This window comes from Anabrus simplex, chromosome 1 (genome assembly GCF_040414725.1).
Source record: "Anabrus simplex isolate iqAnaSimp1 chromosome 1, ASM4041472v1, whole genome shotgun sequence".
NCBI classification, from domain to species: domain Eukaryota; kingdom Metazoa; phylum Arthropoda; class Insecta; order Orthoptera; family Tettigoniidae; genus Anabrus; species Anabrus simplex.
In genome coordinates, this window is record NC_090265.1 from 213,969,703 (window position 1) to 213,990,385 (window position 20,683).

Genomic DNA, 20,683 nt, shown 5'->3' on the forward strand with positions numbered 1-20,683 from the left:
TCAAAGGCATTTATGTTGACAATTGGGCTTCAGTGAGAATTGATGGTAGAATGAGTTCTTGGTTCAGGGTACCTACAGGAGTTAGACAAGGCTGTAATCTTTCACCTTTGCTGTTTGTAGTTTACATGGATCATATGCTGAAAGGTATAAAATGGCAGGGGGGGATTCAGTTAGGTGGAAATGTAGTAAGCGGTTTGGCCTATGCTGTTGACTTGGTCTTAATGGCTGACTGTGCCGAAAGCCTGCAGTCTAACATCTTGGAACTTGAAAATAGGTGCAATGAGTATGGTATGAAAATTAGCCTCTCGAAGACTAAATTGATGTCAGTAGGTAAGAAATTCAACAGAACTGAATGTCAGATTGGTGATACAAAGCTAGAACAGGTCGATAATTTCAAGTATTTAGGTTGTGTGTTTTCCCAGGATGGTAATATAGTAAGTGAGATTGAATCAAGGTGTAGTAAAGCTAATGCAGTGAGCTCGCAGTTGCGATCAGCAGTATTCTGTAAGAAGGAAGTCAGCTCCCAGACGAAACTATCTTTACATCGGTCTGTTTTCAGACCAACTTTGCTTTACGGGAGCAAAAAATGGGTGGACTCAGGATATCTTATTCATAAGTTAGAAGTAACAGACATGAAAGTAGCAAGAATGATTGCTGGTACAAACAGGTGGGAACAATGGCAGGAGGGAACTCGGAATGAAGAGATAAAGGCTAATTTATGAATGAACTCGATGGATGAAGCTGTACGCATAAACCGGCTTCGGTGGTGGGGTGATGTGAGGCGAATGGAGGAGGATAGGTTACCTAGGAGAATAATGGACTCTGTTATGGAGGGTAAGAGAAGTAGAGGGAGACCAAGACGACGATGGTTAGACTCTGTTTCTAACGATTTAAAGATTAGAGGTATAGAACTAAATGAGGCCACAACACTAGTTGCAAATAGAGGATTGTGGCGACGTTTAGTAAATTCTCAGAGGCTTGCAGACTGAACGCTGAAAGGCATAACAGTCTATAATGATAATGTATGTATGTATGTATGTTAGTTCCATTAATTCAAAACAATGAAACATTCATGGTGGACATCAGAATGTGATGAACTTCATGAAGAGACACACCAGGCATGGTTAAAATTTCAAACAAAATAACTGTAAAATGTTTGGAAGAAATTCACACAAAATATTAGAAGAATTAAGAGAAAATTTCATAAAGACACAAGGACAATTATCATACAACAAATTCCAGAGATTATGATAAAATTTTCAGAAGACAATTACAAAAATAAGATTCTCCTACTTTAATGATAAAAGATGAAAATGGTAAATTAGCACATAATAGTAAAAATGCTGAAATCATCACAAAAACATCCAGTAAACTTTTGAATTGTGCAGAACCAAAGGCATTCCTACAAATTCCTACAAACACTCCAATAAAAACCCAAATTAATAATACAGATTCTGCAACATTCCAGGAAGTATAAAAAGCACTCAAGAAATTGAAAAATATAAGGCATGTGGAGAAGATCAGACTTTTGTAGAAATGTGGAAATATGCAAATAATATGATTCAGATTTCCTTAAACATGGCTTTAAAAAAGATTTGGATTACAGAAAAGTTTCCTAACCATCGGCTGACAGCTATAATACACCCTCTTCACTAAAAAGTGAAAAGAGTGATTCTAATAATTATAGAGGTTTATCTTTTTTTTTTTTTTGCTAGTTGTTTTACGTCGTACCGACACAGATAGGTCTTACGGCGACGTTGGGACAGGAAAGGGCTAGGAGTGGAAAGGAAGCGGCCGTGGCCTTTTTTAAGGTACAGCCTGGTGTGAAAATGGGAAACCACAGAAAACCATTTTCAGGGCTGCCGACAGTGGGGTTTGAACCTATTATCTCTCGAATACTGGATACTGGCTGCACTTAAGCGACTGCAGCTATCGAGCTCGGTAGAGGCTTATCTCTCCTAGACTGTACATATAAGATTTTTCCCAGCATCCTATATGAAGGAATTAAACAACAATGAGGGGAAGAGGTAAGGGAATACCAGGGAGGTTTTAGGCAATGGAGAAGTTGTGCTGAAACAGATCATTACTCTCACATTAGTTACGGTATAGCATTTGTAGATTTTAAGAAGGCATATGACTGCATACATAAAACATTTTAAGGAATTTTGGATTCCCTCCAAAACTAAACTTATAGAACTTGCTTTAACTGATACTAAATCACAAGTTAAGTTCCGAGGGGAAATTTCTGATCCATTCATGATTAACACTGGTTTAAGACAGGGTGACTAAGTCACCTTTGCTATTCAACTGTGCATTAGAATATGTAATGAGAGAATAGTTCAAAGAGAATTCGGAAGGGGTGGCTTCTGTTACACATACACGAACTGGAAAATTACAGAGACCATCCTTAGAAACCATTTGCGAATAGATTTTCGCTGTTTGGATTCTGTAATCTGGTACAAAAACTAATTAAATGTTTCAAAGAGACTGGGATCTCGAATGCCCTCGATGGCAGTGAACGTTACAATATTTGGGATGATGACAACGCCAGTAGCAGGGAAGTTGGCGGCAGAAGATGACAATAATTCAAATGAAAGCAGTTATTAGGTTTGCTGTGTGTTGGGCCTACTGCTCAACTGACGGAGTCAAATGACTGGCCCATTAAGTTTTTTTTGTTCTTTCGTATTAATATTTCATAATACGATAAATACCGTATTTACGCGAATAATCCCCCCACCCTAACTTTAGGTAGGCTTATTTTGAAAAAAAGAAATACCAACTTTGATGCAAAAAAACTACATCCCAATTTCGTGCCTCAAATTTTTTAAATAATACCCGCCACCGAATATTCCCGCATCCTAAATTTAGGAAGGCTGATTTTGAAAAAAATGCCAACATTGACGCAAATAAAACCCGCACTCCAATTTCGTGCCCCATATTAAAAAAAAATGTGCGGGTATTATTCACGTAAATACGGTAAAATTGTATGTCCAAACCTTAACCCTTTTATTTACGGGGTCGAGTATGAAGTGAGATGTATCTCCATAGTGAGTTTTTACGACCAGATGCCCTTCCTGACATCAAGAGAAATAAAACTTATTATATTTATTACATGTTTATTTTATTCGTAGATTTCAAAAAGGCTTACGATAGTATACACAGACCCACTCTTTTAAAAATCCTCAGATCATATGGCCTTCATCCTAAATTAACAAAAATTATTGAACTAACTTTAACCAACACAATTTCAAAGGTAAAGTTCAGGGAAGAAATGTCAAATGCTTTTACAATAAATACAGGCCTCAGACAAGGTGACAGATTATCCCCATTGTTCTTCACTGTGGCTCCAGATTACATCATGAAAAATTGGCAAAAAGAAAACCCACATAAAATCAAAATTGGAGCAAACCACTCAATAAGGACAAACTGCCTAGGGTTTGCAGATGATTTATTCCCTTTTTAGCCCTTGATATGGAAGAAGTCCATGCTCAGATCACCAAACTTCAGAAAATTGCATTAAAAATAGGATTACAAATATCCATTGAGAAAAATGAGATCATGCCAATGAAACCCCTTTACATAAACGAAGTTCATCATAAATGGTCAGAAAATTAACCTAGTCCTACAATATAAATACCATGGGGAAATCATTATGCACAACTTAAGCGAGAAAGCAACATGAATAAATAGAACCAACAAAATGAAAAAAGCACAATTTCTAACCTGGTCAACTTATAAATGCTTGTCAATAGACACTAAGATCCAACACTACAAAACTAACTTTGTCCGAAGCCACTTACACTTGCGAAATCTTGTTCGAAATTAAAAATGAAAGAAGAACTGATCAGCTTCTCGAAACTGAAAGAAGAGTTATTAGAACTTGCATTAATGAACAGTACCAAGTTGAAGGAGTCTTGAGAATCCTCCCCAATGAAACTGTCTATCAAGAGATTGACCCAGTTACCAGTACGATGAAGAAAAGAATCTCTTATTTCTTTCACCTCTTACAATTGCCAGAAAACAGGATTTTACGACAACTAGTGATGAGAAATCTGGGAAAGAAGACACGAGGGCATTGGATCAAAAAAATTCAAGAGGATCTCAAAACAGTTGGACTCTAAATTACAGATGCAGAGAACAAGAATAAAATTACCACCCTTCTTACGAATCACAGATGTTCAACTGAAATGATGCACAGAAGGCCTGTAGATATTTCTGACGAATTAAGAACAATGCAATCAGAATGAATGAAGACGTACTGGGCAGATAAGAAGAATCAAACAGTACAACCTTCAAAGAAAAGTGTACAGGAAAGACTCAAGTGGTCCAAGGTGACTTAATAAAGTTAATAATAAAAACAATATATGTAGGCCTAAAAGTCATGTGTTCACAATTTATTGTTTTAAATTTAGAAAGACAGTAGAAGTCCGTTATAGTGAGAATTCAAGACAGAAAAATTCACTCGCTATAGCGGATTGTCGTTATATCAGATTTTTCGTAAAAGTTGGGAAAATTCCCTTAAACATTAAAAATCGGTATGAAATGGCAATCAGTTTGTTCAAAACTTACGTTTTCGTGGATAATATCCACATTACGACTTACTCATTTGTTATTATTTGAAATCCGATACTACGTGAAGGTTTGTGTTTAATTTCATTCTGAAAAAAAAAAAAAAAAAAAAAAAAAGGTACCATTCTAGAGGCTTCTGTTGCAAACATTTCAGTTTCCTTCTTCAAACAGCATCACCTAACGTAACCAAATAGGTGTCAAAGAAACATATTTCAAGCGTCAGTAGAGAAATGATAACTTGCTTCCTCGCTACAAATTTACATGGGAATAGCCTTTCGAAATTTAACTAGATGCGAGAAAATATAAACTACCCTCTGATATCAGTTATGTACTCTGCCATATCTTGAGGTGCATTACGTTCATTTCAGTATGTAAAATTAAATGATCGTTTACTTTTAGGCCGGTCTCCACTGATTAACATTTAACACCAACATGTTAAATTTAACATGTTAAAATTGACATGCAAACATGCCAACTTTCAAAAGTGAAAAATCAGGAGAAATTTCGCAGCGAATCACGACGTATTACAACACATCACTGATGGCAGAACATGTACAAATTCATTATAATTCAATACATTAACAATTCTATTTGCCCATATATATATTTTTCATCATTTACATGTGAATACTAAATACCGGACATACCTGAACTGTAGGAACATGTGACTTCTCATCCTTCAACAGGGTGATCACATTACGACTAATTGTTGTTCAACACACCAGTAACTGACTTAGCCCTCTTCAGAAAATCTGAACTAAATTTTTGCTCAAAGCACTTGCCTTACTGAACTGATTTCAAGGTTAAAAGTTTCTCCAAAGTTTGTTCAGACAGCAAGGATCTGAACTGTGTTTTTGTCTTTGTGACTCTGCTAAAAATCCCTTCACATTCTGCATTGCTATGTGGAATTGATAAAATTGCAAGCATCACCTTAGAGAGCCTGTCATATTTAAGTACACCATCAGCTGATTTCATCTGACCTACCAATGCCCATAGAACATCAATTCTTCCTTTTGCCAGGTCTGTTTCTTTGAGCTGAAAGTTACAGAACTGGGAGTGCAGAATATCAGTTTCTTAATCCATATGTTCTGTTTCACTAGTCAAAATGTTCGGACACTTATTAATGAAAAAAATCTAAGGCTATAAAATGATGCCTTACTTATAGCAGAAATATTAATTGCAACTTGTGCATTAATTAAAACATCTCTGAATGGAAATTTGTGTACTATGTAGTCACACGATGAAGAGAAACACTTTCTAACAGACTTAAAGAATATGCACTTTTCCTCAGACTTCAAGGTGTTCACTAAAACAAACGCAGAGTTCCCTATCATCAGATCACAATCATCCTTTGGATTTGCTGGAGTATGATGATCTACATCAAGGAGAGAGGAGGATCTTTTAATAACGTCTGGTTTCACAAACCTTGCCATCACATTCTTCAACAGTTCCTCCAAAACTGACCTCAATAAGTGGATGTGCGGCATACTGACTGAAGAGCTACGTTTGGATTCTCAAAGATATCCATAAAACTTGAGAGAAAAAGGCAAAAAGATTTATGTAAATTTGATGAAAGGAACATGAAAAGTTGTTCTTCACGTGACAATGCATGGCTCTTAGTGTCATAAGTAGTTCAATTTTTTTTTAGTGAAACTGATGACTGGGTTTTCCTTTTAACTGAAGAGTGAGGTGAAATGTTATGACAATCCTTAACATTTTCAGACAAACAAGACACATCTGCACTTAAACTGTGCTTAGGAATTTTGTAAGTCTTCAAAGTTCCCATCTGAGAATCCTTACTCACAATTTCGCTCCTGAATAAAGTAACCAAAGGGTCCCACTGAAGCAAAATCCTATCTAAACACCTTCTTAGTGATAACCATCGAGTAGGCACATGCTTCTGAATTTTCCTGATCTCTGTGTTGTGTCAAGTCTGAAATCTGCGGGAGTTTAAAATAATACGAAAATTACGGATATTGCTCTGAAAATCGGAAGATCGGACCCGGCGATCGGGAGATCGGGAGGAACGTTGAAAAATTGGGAGACTTGGCATGTCTGTGACATGTATATTGTGATTGTGTCTTCCAACTGACTTTGCATGTTAACTCCGAATGTTGAGGTTAACACTTTTAACATGCTGGCGTGTTTTCTGCTCCAAGTGGAAAACATATCAAGTCAATTCATTGTTCATGAGATGTCCGCACAGCATCGGCAACTTCCATGCTGTTTCCATGCCAACAGATAGCCTAAACGATATGCTTCTCGTGAAGTAGGATTATAGTTACAACACTCCGCAACACTCATTCTCTTTGTTATAAGCTACAAATAGAGTACGCGCACATGTGTCGTTCTCTCTGCACTATACTAAAATTTACAGTCAGAAATGGAGTGGAGGAAGGAGATTACTCTAGACTTAATTACTGATATAATAGAAAGGCCTTGTTTGTGGGATGTTATCGAAGGAATACAGAGATCAAGTGAAGAAAGCCGACAGTTTCCAGGAACCCTAAATTATCTATAATTGTTCCTGCGAGTGCATTGGAAAAAACTAGCATCCCTCTGCTCCCAGTACAGTTGAGAATTGCAAAAAGTTCAGAAAAGTAGGAACCGGGGGGGGGCAGCAGACAAAGTTTATACTTCAAAGTGGTTTCCTTTGAAGCATTGAGCAGGATGAGAGGAGGAAATGTGCCTAATAAAACTGCATTTCTAAATCATAACAAGAAGCAACAGTATAGCAATAAGAAAGACCAAATACTCTTTATTCGAGTCCATTGTCCTTGTTTGAAAATACAAGGCACCACCTAAATGTATTACCACAAACTGATATAATGAACTGACAATACAAGACACCACCTGAATGTATTACCACAAACTGATATGAATTACCTGTATATAAACATAGGGAATCAAGTTTAACATGTTTATTAAGTGTGGACACAATGTTAAATGAAACAGTATTTAACATTAAACACGTTGATGGTGTCACCAGTTAACATTTAACATGTTGTTAAATGTTAATCAGTGGAGACCGGCCTTTTGCCTTTATTTCTAATGAGTTAACGATTGCTATCGGCCACGTCATCTACGCATTTATTACGAAAACATGTTATCCTCTTTCATTTTGAATTTTCTTTTAAAGAACAGCAGTCGAAGGGTATTACTAATCGACTCAGACATCGCCTTTGAATGTCGATGAGAGAGTCCGCAAATGTACTTAGTGAGAAAATGATACGGTTTGATGATGGATCGCATGTTGTGGCAACTGTTTCAGTTTTCTTATTCAAACAGCATCCCCTAACTTAACCGTACTATATGTTTCATGAAAACATTACAAGTGCCAGCCGAGAAATATCTCGCTATAAATTTACAAGGCCTCTGAAATTTAACCGACGTGAGAAAATATAAACTAACCACTGGAATTAGTGATGCGCTCTGCCATATCCTGAGACGTGTATCACATTTTTACTTAATTTCAGTGTCCAGTATTAAAATTAAGCGATCTTTAACTTGGCCTTTATTTCTAACGAGTTAACGACTGCTATCGACCATGTTATGTAAGTATTTGTTACGAAGATATGCTCTCCTCTTTCATTTCAAATTTTCTTTATTGAACAGCAGTCGACGAGTATTACTAATCGACTCCTCTGACATCGCATTCGAATGTCTACGGGAAAGCTCGCAAGTGCACATAGCGAGAAAACAATAATGAAGGTCGCATTTTTTGGCAAATGCTTCAGTTTTCTTATTCAAACAGCGTCATTTCACCGCGTATGTACCATGAATACATATATTGTATTGGTTATAGCGTCCGCCATGCCAACTTGCTATGGGCCCGGCTCGTCACCGTATTCGGCCCACCCCCTTACTTCGACCGCGCCAATCACGAGCAGCACTTAAGTGCTAGGCCAGCCCGACTCGCTTCCGCCTGCAGTCCCGTAGCAGAGTATGGAAATGACTCCTCAATTAATCTGGAGTCTATCATCTCGCGAGGTTCCTGGATCCATCGAGCATCCGGACTATTCTAGAAGGCCCAGCGCAGGTATAAAAGAGAGGAATGACCTGCCTGCAGTTAGTGAGAGTTAGACTGAGTCAGTGAGTTAGTGAGTGAGAGCGAGATTGAGTTCGCTGGTAGCCTGGGCTGAGGTGTCAGCCTGATGGAGTATCTGCCTGTTGGAGCTGAGGACTCGTTCCTGTTTCCCTGACGTTGTGCGTGCGAGTCCCTTGGGGTCGGCTGCTGGAGAAGAACCTTGGGTGTTCTGGAGCAGCACGAAGGGAGCACTGGGTGACGACGTGTGCAGACTGCGAACGGAGTTGGATGGATTGAGTGAACAGCGGATACTATCCCGACCTGCGAGACTGACGTGTAGGCTGTGGACCATGACAGCGCTAACGAGTGTGACTGAGTGGCTGAGAGAGTGTAGTGTAAATAATCGATGACTGTGTGTGTGTGTCATTGTAGATGGAACATGAGAAATTAAGAGAGAGAGAGCGCGAACCGTGTAAATGTGTAACTGTGTACTTATGTAAGTTGTAAGCTTGGCTATCGTGCGCGTGTAAATCTGTAATTGTAGTGCTTAGTTAATAAATCTTAGAAATAGGACGCTACCAGTTTCTGTACTCATTTACTTATTTGCCCCGCCAACACGCGACAATATGAAGCGCCAGTAGAAAAGTGATAACCTTCTCACTATAAATTTACATAAGAACCCTTACTGAAATTTAACCAGACACGAGGAAATGTAAACCAAACTCCAAAATAAATGAAACTTGGCCATATCTTGAGTTGTATACCATTCTTACTTAATTGCAGTATTTAGCATTAAAATTAAGCGATCGTTTACTTCAGCCTGTAACGAGTTAACAACTGCTATCAGATATGTCATTTATGTATTTATTTATGATGAAAACATATTCACTTTTCATTTTTCTTTACAGAACAGCAGTTGACGAGTTTTACTAATCGACTCCGACATCGCCTTTGAATGTCGACGAGAACGCTCGCTAATAGATATAGCAAGGAAATGATACCAAAGATGATCGATTGCATGCAATATAATGGCTTGCTGAATAAATATCTGTAACGGGGGGGGGGGGGGAAATCGTGCATGCTTAATCGCTCGTAATAACAGATGCGACAGTGACAAGGGCTCTTGCTGGAATCGAAGGATAATACACAATTTAATACAGGAATTTTGAATGGACAGAAAAATGCTGCCGTTATTACGGTGTTCTTGTTATATCCCGTACTCGCTATAGCTAACTTCTACTGTACTGCCTTCCAATGAAGATAGCCAGTAAGACTCAAAAAACTACAATAAATTTGTTAAAGAATAGTGTAGAATACATACATGTGCAATTTATAGTTCTTTATACCCAGAAGTCGCTGTACAAAACGGGAGGCTATCGCATATAGTACCCCTCCCCCACCTACCTTCTGCGGCTGTAAAAGTGGGGAAAAAGAGGGGGGTCTAATACGCAAGGAAATACGGTAATATGGAATAAAGATGTACCAAGGAATGCTAAAGAAGTAATGTAAAAGGGATATTACTGACCTATGACATATTCAGCAGAAATCTGAACAATGACTCAGATGGGAGTAGAATACAAGCAGCTGAAATGAACTTCCTGAGGAGTATGGTATAGAAGACTGAGGGATAGAGTGAGAAATCAAGTCATATGAAAAGAGCTAAATGTGCAAAAACTATAGTTCTTCTGCAGACAAACAACACTGTATAGGTGCAATCAGTTCAACCTGATTAAAGCTGTACTGGAAACTGAAGTAACTATTGAAATAACTGAATTAAATATTCTAAATATGTTTTATCATTCTTATTTGACTTGAATGGCTTCTAAGTAGTATTGGTCTCTTAGTGCTCAGATACAAGAAGTCCAACATCACAAGGAGCAGTATTCTTCCCAGAAATTTTAGTCAGCCGGCTGGCAGGGATGAGTAGCCAGATGGAGAATACTATGTAAAAAATGAATGATAAAATTTATATTTATTCCAGTCAGAGCATTAACAATACCTAGCTTATATTAGCCGGACAGTTTGTTAAAATGGCAGGGTGGACTGCCCACTAGAAATGTCCTAGGGAGAACACTGATGGAGTGCTCAGATTAATTTGGCGTGAGGCTAGTCCCAGCCAGTAACCCGTTACTGCTTACAAAACCCACATATCCTATAAACTCACATGTTTAACAATTACTAGGTGTCACCTGATTGATCTCAATGAGATATTTCTTATTACCAGTTGTGCTTTTAATATGTCAACTTTTGCAGGTAAATATTAAGTCCCGTCGTCGCCATAAGACCTATCTGTGTCTGTGCGACGTAAAGCCTCTAGCAAAAAAAAAAAAAAGTCCGCCTCTGTGGTTTAGTGTGATTAGCTGCCACCCCCAGAGGCCCGGGTTTGATTCCTGGCACTGCCACGAAATTTGGAAAGTGGTAGGAGGGCTGGAATGGGGTCCACTCAGCCTTGGGAGGACAACTGAGTAAAGGGGGCAGGTTCGATTCCCTCCTCAGCCATCCTCAAAGTGGTTTTCCACTTCTCCAGGCAAATTCCGGGATGGTACCCAACTTAAGGCCATGGCCACTTCCTTCCCTCCCATCCCCCCACAAGGCCCCTGTTCAGCATAGCAGGTGAGTACAAAGTACATTGAATATCCACATATTCAACACTTATAACATATTTTGTATTTATGTACATTTCAATATGGACCTAAAATGAGAATTATAACGTGTAATAGCAGGTGAGGCCGCCTGGGCGAGGTACTGGTCCTCCTCCCCGGTTGTATCCCCGACCCAATGTATCACGCTCCAGGACACTGCCCTTGAGGCGGTCGAGGTGGGATATCTCGCTGAGTCCGTGGGAAAAGACAACCCTGGAGGGTACATAGATTAAAAATAAAGAAGGTAAATATTAACTGCAAAATTGAACTATTTTAGTGTTATTATCACAAACAAGACATACTCTCTTACACCCCCCTTCACACATCAGCCAACACAAAGCAAGCCACCGCCCCCCCCCCCCCCCTCCTAGCCAACAATAAGCAAAAAACACACACACACAGAGTCGAGCAGAGCGCATCCTACTCTTCTAACAGTAGGTCAACGTGAGCGGGAACAAGGGAGTAAATACTATTCAAATCACTTTATAATTAAACCTGAACTCACACATTAGTTTCTCATTTCTTTTCTTTTTCCTCAGACATCCACCTTTAACAATACAGTGCCATAAACCAAGGCCATACCAACATAATTCTTACATCAACAACAATAGTAGACGACAGTTTCAACTTCAAAAGCAGATGTTCCATAACGAAGGATGTTCCCCTCAACCCCTCAGCTAATTTTAACTACCAATTATTCTTAACATCGGCTCTCCACAAGACCGACAAGTCCGTTCCACGTTCTACAAACACACAGCAGTATTTTTAATCCAGATCCAAAAACTTTCTGAAAGTGCCAAGCGTTTCATGTCATTATGTATATAATTTTGTCATTATGTTTTATGTCAACCTATTGATATGTATTTAGGCAATTCTTATGTTGACTGTTATCAGATTCCCTTTAATTATTCTGCATGAACTGATGATGATTCCAAGGGAGTCTAAACCAGTCTTCGCTTAATAAATTTCAAATATTTTACATTGCGTTGAATAGTGGAACATCCCTCAAATCCCAATTATATTAGTTATACAACAACACGGAAATTTAAACCATAAACTATGATAAAATTTTTAAAAATAAAACGTGCAACTTTTACTATGCACTTTTCTGGTCTGTTCAATGTCATATGAGGTGGGGAATCATATGCTCCAGGCAGCATGTTCATTTTCCTTGTACTCTACTTATGCGAGAATATTCTCTGGATTACAAAACTTAGAAACAAGAAAATGTGATACTTCTGAAATCAATTGATCAAGGTCATTTTTGCAGTAATATCTGGTAGCAAAGTTGAAGAAGACATATCAAAAGCTATCAATGTGATCTTCAATGTAAGCAACAATTCAAATTAGAGCTTTTAGAAAAAAAGAGATTCAACATATAGTCTTGTAAAATACCAACCTGTGTGAGGTCATTGTAGAATTTTGATCCTTCTTTAAGATTGTTCTGTATCTCAATAAATGCATCATGGGCAGCAGCCAGTTCTTTTAGGACCTCCTCTCTTCGTGCAGCTGCTCCAGCTCCAGACTTCTCTTTGCAAAATTCTGTATTTTGTGTCTGTTCAGAAGAAATCATAAGCATACATGAATAAAACATGCTGGTGTCATTTCATCTTCTACCTAGTTAATAGAATCCACAATCACAAACTCAAATTTGCATGCTTTGAGAAATGCTTTACAGAGATCTCACAAGAATAGATTTTTTGAAACACTATTAGCAAAGGCTACAAAATATAAACCTCAGAAAATGCTACAGTACCCTAGCAAGAGACTGTGATAGTACATATATCACACCCCCGAATTATATGTAGAAGGTAGAGATATTATTGTCAGTATTCGATTTATTATTATTATTATCATTATTATTATTATTTCATTTATACATTTTGCCATTTATATTGGTAAGCTGGAAGATATCCACATATGTAGGTATGAGTAATATGTTTTGCACGAGTGGGGAAAACATTGCTTTAATAACTCTGGTAATTTGAATGAGTCATCTGGCTGCCCCAGTGCTTGTTGTTGTACCAGGGAAATTCATGAGTCATGTATATATCCCAGCCTGATGAGACGAGCTTGTTGTTGTAGTAGGAAAGTTTGGTGATTCATGTAAAACTCCCGAGTGTTTGTTTATAACTTGGGAGAAAGAAGAGGTTCACTCATGATTGGCTGGCAAGCACCAATCAAGACGTCTCATCTGAGAGGAGGGGGATGTTGATGTCTATAAAGGTTGATCATACGGCGGCAACCAAGAGATTGGAAGGAACAGTGTAAGGGTGATTGTAGAGGTGATGGTAAAGGAACGAGAAGGAAGATAACTACAACTACAACTGACGCACTGTACGGGAAGGAAGTGGTGCTGATACACGGTACTGGAGTGACACGGCTGCAATGGACTGGACTTCAAACGTTCGTGGAGCGTAGTCTTGTTATGTTTGTGGAAAGTGGCTGATTGTGGAGAGTGCTTGCGCATTAAGTATGGTAGCACTTGTGGCTGCCTAGCATTATATGTTGGTGAAAGCTATCTTAGACTTTCCATAATTTATGTTGAGGATCGACAGACGTGTGTATATATCTTTACAACAAGTGTTAAAATATGTGAACACAGTAGTACAAGGTACAGTATCTGTGTGATGTGATAACTGCCGATTATGAGAATCGGTAAGTCGAATTGATATAGAGACAGTGAAGGGTATTTATCTTCATACATGTACATTGTTCATCGGACTATCTACAGATGGTAGCTTAGTTCTTGCTTTCTTTTTCCCACGATTTTCATTATTGTTGTTGTTGTAAATATGGAGTCTTCCAGCAATATTTTATGTGTGTATTATATGTATAATGTTGTATGTTGATGAGGTGCTCATGCACGGAATTTGTTCAGAATATAGTTAGCTATTTTAGAATCAGTGTTATTGATGAACCTAGGTGCAGTTCCTACCTAATTAGTCATTTTCAGGAGGTTAGGTAAGGCCTGCAGCAGATGTACCAGTACGCAGCATTATGTACACACCCTGGGATATAAAGTTTATCATGCTCTTATCTAAATTCGAGGGATTCATTATGGTGAACTCTGGCGCCCATACTACGGACATTTCGGTTAATTATGCTTATTAATTTTATTAAGTTTTTGAGTAATTTTATTTATATATTTTTATTCATGATTTTATTTATTATTATCATCAAAAAAGTTACAAGACATACATTTCTTTGGATACTGAGAGAGAGGTGAAAAGTCAGTGACCAGTATCAAACCTCACCCAGATAAGAAATTATTAAACTGGGAACAGTCAACTGAACCAAAGAACTGATCACAAAAATAGGCAATATGAGATCAAGTGACAGGGAAGAGGAGGAAGGACACTGAAGGATGCATACAGGCTGTTTAATGGCAGAAGATAAACTGAAAAATTTCAAATTGGAGAAAGGAACGAGGAAATGATTTACATCAATGCCCAAAAAACAGGAACTAAGGAAGAGCTAAAGTAGTTCCTGGGATATGTGGAGAAATGTGCACGAGGTAAAAAAGATGTAATAATAGAAATACGCAAAGGTATATGGGGAAAGAAACAAATAGAAGAGTAGAGCTATTTGGATTCACTGATAACACTGGCCTGCGAAAAAAACCCATTTCTCTCCGGCAAAATTTGAAGAGGTGATTTACCCTAATGTAAGTGTGCTAATTTCAAATATGTAAAATGTTTTTGCCTATCACGTACAGTTTTTTTTTTTTTTGCTATTTGAAAACCAAATTTGACATGTTGTAATTTCGATAGAAAACACTATAATAGAGTTCAATGGGACATGATCAAATTGCAACGAATATACAAAAAAAGTAACATGTTCATTGCTAGAATGTATGAATCTCACTACAAGAACACTATTGTTTGCTGCAATTTGATGTGAATGAACGCTGTGTTGATTTATGTTTGTGTTCCTCAGTAGTTCCCTATGGGAATGAACATCGATATCAGTGTTATCTCGCAATAGACACCAACAGTAATCCGACATCATGGAGACGTCCCATCGCCCCTGATACCTTCGTTCCATTTCTTTTAGATCCTAATAGAACCGCTCGCCATGTTCCTCGCTGAATAATCCTAAATTTCCAGGAAAATAATACAGGTGACTGTGCAGGAAATGTAATTTTAAGCTCATGCGGCAACCCAATTTCTGGAAGTTGTACAAGCATGGTTTCCACAATCTATTGGTAGCTGACATCTTTAACATTACCCAGGAATTTGCTATAAACATCCTTGAATGATTCCCATGCCTGAAGCTGTGTTTCGTTCACTGTCATACTGAATGTCGGATCCTTCATAAGCTTCCGAATTTGGGGGCTGTCAAAAACACCTGCCTTCATTTTGGCATCTGACAGTTCTGGAAATTTCTGACAGAGGCACCGAAAGCAGGGACTGCCTCTATCCAAACTCTTCATGTACTGCTCCATAATTCCCAATTTAATATGTAAAGGGGGCAATAACACATTTTGAGGATCAATTAATGGATGATTTACAATGTCTTCTTCTCCAGACACGAACTGTTTCCTCTTGGGCCACTAAGACACTAACCAGTGACACTCCCTGTTCCGTGAGTCCAACTCACACAGAAAACAGCGGAACTTTGTGTATCCTCCTTGCTGCCCTAATATGATACCGCACACTTAAATCACAGCACAGTAACCATCTGTGTTCATTGTAGTTCAGTTTTTGCACACCATGGATAAATTGTGATATTTTTCACGACTGGCACTGAAGCAAGTTCATTTCCATTGTGTAGAAGAACAACTTTCACACCTTTTACTGGTATCAATAAAAAGATGCCAGTCCTTTGTTTGGTAAATAGTTCCAAGACGACGAATCAAGCCAGGGATATCACAGCAAAACACAAGTTCGTCTTCGTGAACAAAAAACTGCCGGAACTCTCCCTCCCGATTTCTGTAACATCAATTTGTACCAGGAAGTAAAAAAATTATCTCTTTTAATCTTGATCCCAAATGTTCACTCTCTTCTTTAGTGAGGCCTAGGTCACTCACCAAATCATTTAAGTCACTGATGTGGAGTTTTATCCTCAACATCCGGTACAAAGGAATCATCACCATCCTCTGCACTTGAACATGAAGAAAAGACACTCTCTGGTAACTGTATTGGTGGTTTTGGGACAGGAATATTGGGTCCATGTGGTACAGGGGTTATGGCAGATGGAAGGCAGGGATACACAATGTGCTTTTTGTTTTTTGCATTGAACCCAGACACTTTACACACACAAAAATAACATTTGTCAAAATATTTCTTTGTTCCCGGCAAGCTATTGGGATTCCGAATGGCAATGACGGCAACAATCCATTGTACCATTGCTGCAGATTTTCTACAAGTTTTACACACAATATGGGGTGTGAAATTCTTGTCATCACCTAACTTCATGTTAAAATATGCCAAGTATAGGCTTTTTATAAATGGTATAATATTTTGCTTCTGGCCTTTAATTGTATACTGGCCACATATATAACAGAAAGAGTTGGGATTGTTCACACATTTTTGCCTCTGAACATCACTGCCACTTGCCATTTTAACACAAACTAACTCACTTATTCACTCAATCGACTTCAAGTGCATGTTGTAACTTGTAGACAAAGGCGTGACACATGTTCTCAGACTCTACTCTCAGACTCTAATCTCAGACTACAGAGTAACGCGATCTTGGCGAACTGCAACGGTTCTATCTGCTCTGATGTAGATGTTGATTCACATAGGGAATCAGAAATAATTGTTCCGAATGAGGCATCAATTTTTGATAATGAGACAATGTCTCTCATAGTGCACTGGCACTGCCGGTGGCTGCAATTAGCCTACGCAGTGGCCTCCAGCGTCTTGGTGGGTGTGCTAGGTACCAACTGATGAGCCCAGCCTAGCACACGGGGGCGAAACGCTGGCAACCAGGAATGAGTTAGCTGGAATATTTTATAATGTCTAATACCGGACCATTTATATTGGTATTATTCTATCTGCTTTTCCGATGTTCCCGTATGATTACCTACTTCCCTCCAAAACAGAGCACATACAATACTTTCTCTCAGACATGTCCATACCCACATTCCATACAACCAATCCAAATCTCATTTACAATGAAGCTCCATTAGCATAAACATGAGATGGACTTGTGACAAATCAGTAAGTGATATGAAACAACTCTTATTATTTTTTACATAAGGACACTAAATGTAACATGTATCACACACAATTTTGCCGGAAAATCTTCGCAGGCCGGTGAAATTGCGGTAAGAATTAAAAGGGGGAAGTACTAATTGGTTTTTACCACAGAAACCAAATTATTATACTGAATAAGTAGTTCAGGAAGGAAGAGATTTGGAAGATTACTAGACATGGACGATGAGAACGAACTAAAATGTTGATTAAGTACATACTGAATGCTAACGATAGGAAGCATGACCAACAAATGGCAAATAAGTTAATATGGAAAGGACAGCTGATTCAGAAAGTGATGGAACCAGCTAGAGGGAAGAACATACTAGACGTGCTGCTGGTAAAACCAGATGAGCTCTATAGAGAAACTGAAGTAATATATGGTATTAGTGATCACAAAGCTGTTTTTGTCATAGTTAAAAATAAATGTGATAGAAAGGAAGGTCTTAAAAGTAGGACTATTAGGCAGTACCATATGGCTTATAAAGCAGGCATGAGAGAGTTTTGAAAAAGTAACTATGATCGGTGGAAAACAATAAATAAAAATGTAAACAGACTCTGGGATGGGTTTAAAGCAATTGTTGAGGAAAGTGAAAACATGTTCGTACCTTTACACATGGTAAGAAATGGTAAAGATCCTCTTTATTATAACAGAGAAATAAAGAGACTAAGAAGGAGGTGCAGATTAGAAAGAAATAGTTAGAAATGGCTGTGGGAGTAAGGACAAATTGAAGGAACTTACTAGGAAATTGAATCTAGCAAAGAAGTCAGCTAAAGGTAACATGATGGCAAGCATAACTGGCAGTCATACAAATTTCAGTGAAAAATGGAAGGGTATGTATAGGTACTTCAAGGCAGGAACAGGTTCCAAGAAAGACATTCCAGGAATCATTAATGAAAAAGGGGAGTGAGAATGTAAGGATCTATTAATGATATGGTAATAATTGGGGGAGATCTAAACTTGCCTGAAGTTGAATGGAATGGAGCTGCAAGTGAAGCCCATGAAGAGAAACTGGCAAATAGGTTAATTTGGGAGGGTGTATTTACGCAAGTAGTACAGGCACTAACTCGTATCAATAACTTACTAGATGTATTCTTGGTTAAACCATGGGAAATTATTAATAATACTGAGGTAAATGAAGGGACAGGTGACCATAAGGCTGTAATAATCTATGTAGGCCTGGTGCCAAAAAGGCTTAATAAGAGGATCACACAAGATAAGAAATTGTAGAGAAAAACTAAAGTTGAAGAATTCGGGACTTGAAGAAGAGAAGAGATTTGTACCTGTTAGAAAGGTAAAAATGATCCCAGACCCTGTTTATTATACAAAGGAAATAAGGAAATTAAAAAGAAAATGCAGAATTGTAAACAGGAAAATCAACGCAGGTAGGGAGAATAGAGGAACTAGAGAACAGCTAATAAGGGAACTTAATCGAGTGAAGAAAGAAGCAAAAGAGAATTACATGAATGGCATACTTCATGAGGGTAATGACCATAAACGGAAATGGAAAAAGCTGTATTAATATATTAGGAATCAAAAGGGAAAGAGAATCCAAATTCCCACAATAGTGGGAGAAGGGAGTGAACACTTTATAAGAGATGAGAAAGGAAATCTATTTAGTAGGGAATTCATAAGATTCAGTGGAAAATTGTCAGACGTTTTGAAACCAAAATAGAAAACAGAGGAGAGAGACATAAGGAAACAAGAAGCTTCTCATTCACAAATGAGGATATTTTCAGAGAAATCCAACTGCTTCAGCAAGGAAAAGCAGCAGGGAGAGATCAAATTACTGGGGAAGTATTAAAGACAATGGGGTGGTATCTAGTGCCTTATTTAAAATTTTCTTTGACTATATCATAAATAATAGTGTAATACCGAAGGAATGGAAGGAATCTATAATAATACCAATTGATAAAGGAAAGGAAACCTGAGAATTACAGACCAGTCAGCCTGACCAGTATAATTTGTAAAATACTGGAGAGTTTAATAGCAAAGTATATTAGAGGGGTATGTGAAGATAAAATTGGTTCGTGAGGAGCCAGTATGGATTTAGAAAGAAATTTTCTTATGAGGCACAACTGGTGAGATTTCAGCAGGACATATCAGATCAGTTGGATTTGAGAGGCCAGCTGGATTGCGTAGCCATAGACCTCACAAATATAAGGATAGGGAGCTTCGACCTAATCAATACTTTAAAGTATTTAAATATACTTTGGATGAGGTAATTGTCCCAAAAGATACAAAATACTGATTAGGTGGAAGCTTCCTATCCTTACATTTGTATCCAATATCAATATGGACATGAAACTAACAGATTATGATAGCCATATACCTTTCCAAGGCATTTGACAGAGTGGATTATGGAATACCGTATTTACCCGAATAATCCCCGCCGTCGAATAATGTCCGCACCCTCATTTTAGAAAGGCTCATTTTGAATAAAATGAAATGAACTAAAATTCCTTTCATCAGAAGAGCAACTTAGACATAAACAAGTATTTTGTATCACTCCGCGAGGTCCACGTGGTCTTTATGCAAATATCACTGCTATGAAATATATTTTTCATGAAAATGAGCAAGTAGGTCTAATTACGTGACAGGTATTTCATTAATCTGAACTTGTAATAGGCTCGATTCCCTGTAGATGGGAAGATTCATTGTCTCTTCCATCACTAGAATCCTCTCCTAAATTACTTACAAGTTCATCACACTCCACATCTTTTAAACCTAAGAATTTCATTTTTGTCCGTATTGAACTGAGAATGGATGATAGGAAAACTTAAAACGGTCCACCTTTTCAATACAAAAATGTTATAGTTTATTTATAACATGTATTTGCACTTGGAACTAGTTTCAACGCTGTTTTGCGTCATCAGCCAAAATGTGGGAAATAGGCCAGCATGTAGGCATTTATATTACACAAGACGTTACATTAAATAATACACATCTTACGAGGAGATAAAAACAGGGACGAATGTAGAAACACATGCATGTGTAGAAACACAATCCAACAATGGCCGCTCCCCAGACTTAAACTATCCAACACGCTCTGTTCCTCTCCATCTCGTGCCCTAGCTTTACCGCCTCATGTCCCGCAATAAACATCATAGAAACCTGCCCCCACCCTACACGTAACGCTGCAACAATACACCACAAATCTGGCACAGTCAACCTCCAAACTCTCAACAACGTATTCCTTAATACCTATTTTACATTCTTGTCGAGCTGAATACCAGACCTGTGA

General features: G+C 38.1%; 1 protein-coding gene across 3 annotated transcripts in view; it reads right to left on the reverse strand.

The window, feature by feature from the left end:
• The window catches only part of ALiX (programmed cell death 6-interacting protein-like protein AliX), a 275,620-nt gene that overhangs the window by 91,286 nt on the left and 163,651 nt on the right, over positions 1-20,683 (reverse strand). For all 3 annotated transcript variants that reach the window (XM_067158494.2, XM_067158486.2, XM_067158479.2), the window contains exon 12: positions 12,638-12,793. In XM_067158494.2, the coding sequence (XP_067014595.1) occupies positions 12,638-12,793 (156 nt within the window). The remainder of the gene's footprint in view (positions 1-12,637; positions 12,794-20,683) is intronic.